Source organism: Sinocyclocheilus anshuiensis, unplaced genomic scaffold (genome assembly GCF_001515605.1).
Source record: "Sinocyclocheilus anshuiensis isolate Anshui unplaced genomic scaffold, SAMN03320099.WGS_v1.1 scaffold1549, whole genome shotgun sequence".
NCBI classification, from domain to species: Eukaryota; Metazoa; Chordata; class Actinopteri; order Cypriniformes; family Cyprinidae; genus Sinocyclocheilus; species Sinocyclocheilus anshuiensis.
In genome coordinates, this window is record NW_015538373.1 from 376,821 (window position 1) to 378,579 (window position 1,759).

Genomic DNA, 1,759 nt, shown 5'->3' on the forward strand with positions numbered 1-1,759 from the left:
TATATATATACATTTGAGATTTAAAGTACACTACAAGTGTACACATTCAATACAAGTAAGCATACTTTTTCACCACTTTTTCTTTTATTTTTTTCACACTACTTTTTCTTTTTGACATCTATGATGTCATGGGACATGTGAGAACCAATCATTTTTATGTCAAATCTGACATAAAATCTGACACATTCTTGTTTCATTACAAAAGAAAAGAGCAATTAGGACATTCTTCAAAAGTTGCCCTTTTGTGTTCCCCAGAAGAAATGGCTTTGTATCGACTCAAGCGTTAATGAAAGATAAGAGCATTTTCATTTTGGGGTGAACTATTCTTTTAACGCACTGCAGCTGATACGACTGCAAGATCACTGTCAGACTTTCATTCTTAATAAATGTGTGAGTGATCAAGGCCCATTGTGCTGTGTATGATTGATTCATCCATCAGCTCAGAGTGCTGTGAGCTCATCAATTTCCCTGTTTTATGAGCAGATCTCACCCCAAAAAAACATTAACCGCATTTCCTTGTACTCATTTCCTTCCTTTTAATCTGCACACGTAACATGAGACAAACTTATCTGCCTGTAATGAGACGTATTTGCCAGAATGCTGTTCTCCTGGAATGAGTGCTTGAGAGTCTCAGTGCAGCGTGCCAGGATCGCTCCCTCACATGTGCTGTGGTCCAGATAGTTTGACCACAGTCAGCGGTTATGAGTGCGATGTTAGATGATCTGTGGTAACTCACCATGCAGCCGGTCGAGTCCATCCTTCTGTCTGAAACACACTTGAAGTTTTTCCGGCATCCGCCATTATCTTTAGAGCAATCCCTCACTGGACCAAACGACGCAAGCAGATCGTCCACCGTCTCAAAATATGTGGACATGATGGCCTCTTCCCTAAAAGACAAACACAGGAGATGAATACAATTAAATATAAATAACATACAAAATCATTATACAAATCCTTTTAAAGCAGATTCTCATACTAAATTCTCATACTAAATGTTCTCAGACATAAAAAAAAAAAAAAGCATGTATACATCTGCAGTTTGAACCTATAAATACTAATTAGATAATGTAGAATATGCAGTGCTAAAATAACTGACTTCAACATGAGGACAAAATGAGCAGCACCTCCTCTGTCCTCTGCACAACAGCGTTTACTCTGAGAGCAGGACACATTTGAAACAGGTGCTTGTTTTGTGGCAGAGACAGACATAATTTGTCACTATCCGTCATTATTTTTCCAGTGAGGATGGAGCTGAAATCACAAGGTCACAGAAATATTGTGTGCTTTGCTGTTGCCATGATATCTGGCAAACATCTGCGGTGATCTATTGTGATGATGAAAATCATCACACACACACACACACACACACACACACACACACACACACTGATCATCTGCTCACAGAGGATTCATGCAATAAACAACATGAATACAGACAAATTAGTCTAAATTAATTTCAGAAATTAACTTTTCAATCAAGGGGCACTATTTGATTTCCAGGGGTATTTTTTATTTACATTTTTTACCTTTGTAAGGGCAATTTTCATAATTACCTTATTAATTGTATCTGTGTTGTCTTTTACATCAAATGCTTACATTTGACCAATTACTTAAATCAATCAGAATAGTACTGTTACCAATAACAACAAACTATTTCAAATTGTATTTAAATTCTATATTCAACAAATAGAATGTCTCGGTTATGTATGGTAACCCTCGTTCCCTGAAGGAGGGAACGGAGACGTCACGTCGGATGACC

The 1,759-nt window shown here is 37.4% G+C and overlaps 1 protein-coding gene across 1 annotated transcript in view; it reads right to left on the reverse strand.

Moving 5' to 3' along the window:
• LOC107683760 (astrotactin-2-like) overlaps positions 1-1,759 on the reverse strand; it is a 496,105-nt gene that overhangs the window by 152,940 nt on the left and 341,406 nt on the right. Inside the window, 1 exon segment of the mRNA XM_016479817.1 lies at positions 737-887. Within this exon segment, the coding sequence (XP_016335303.1) occupies positions 737-887 (151 nt within the window).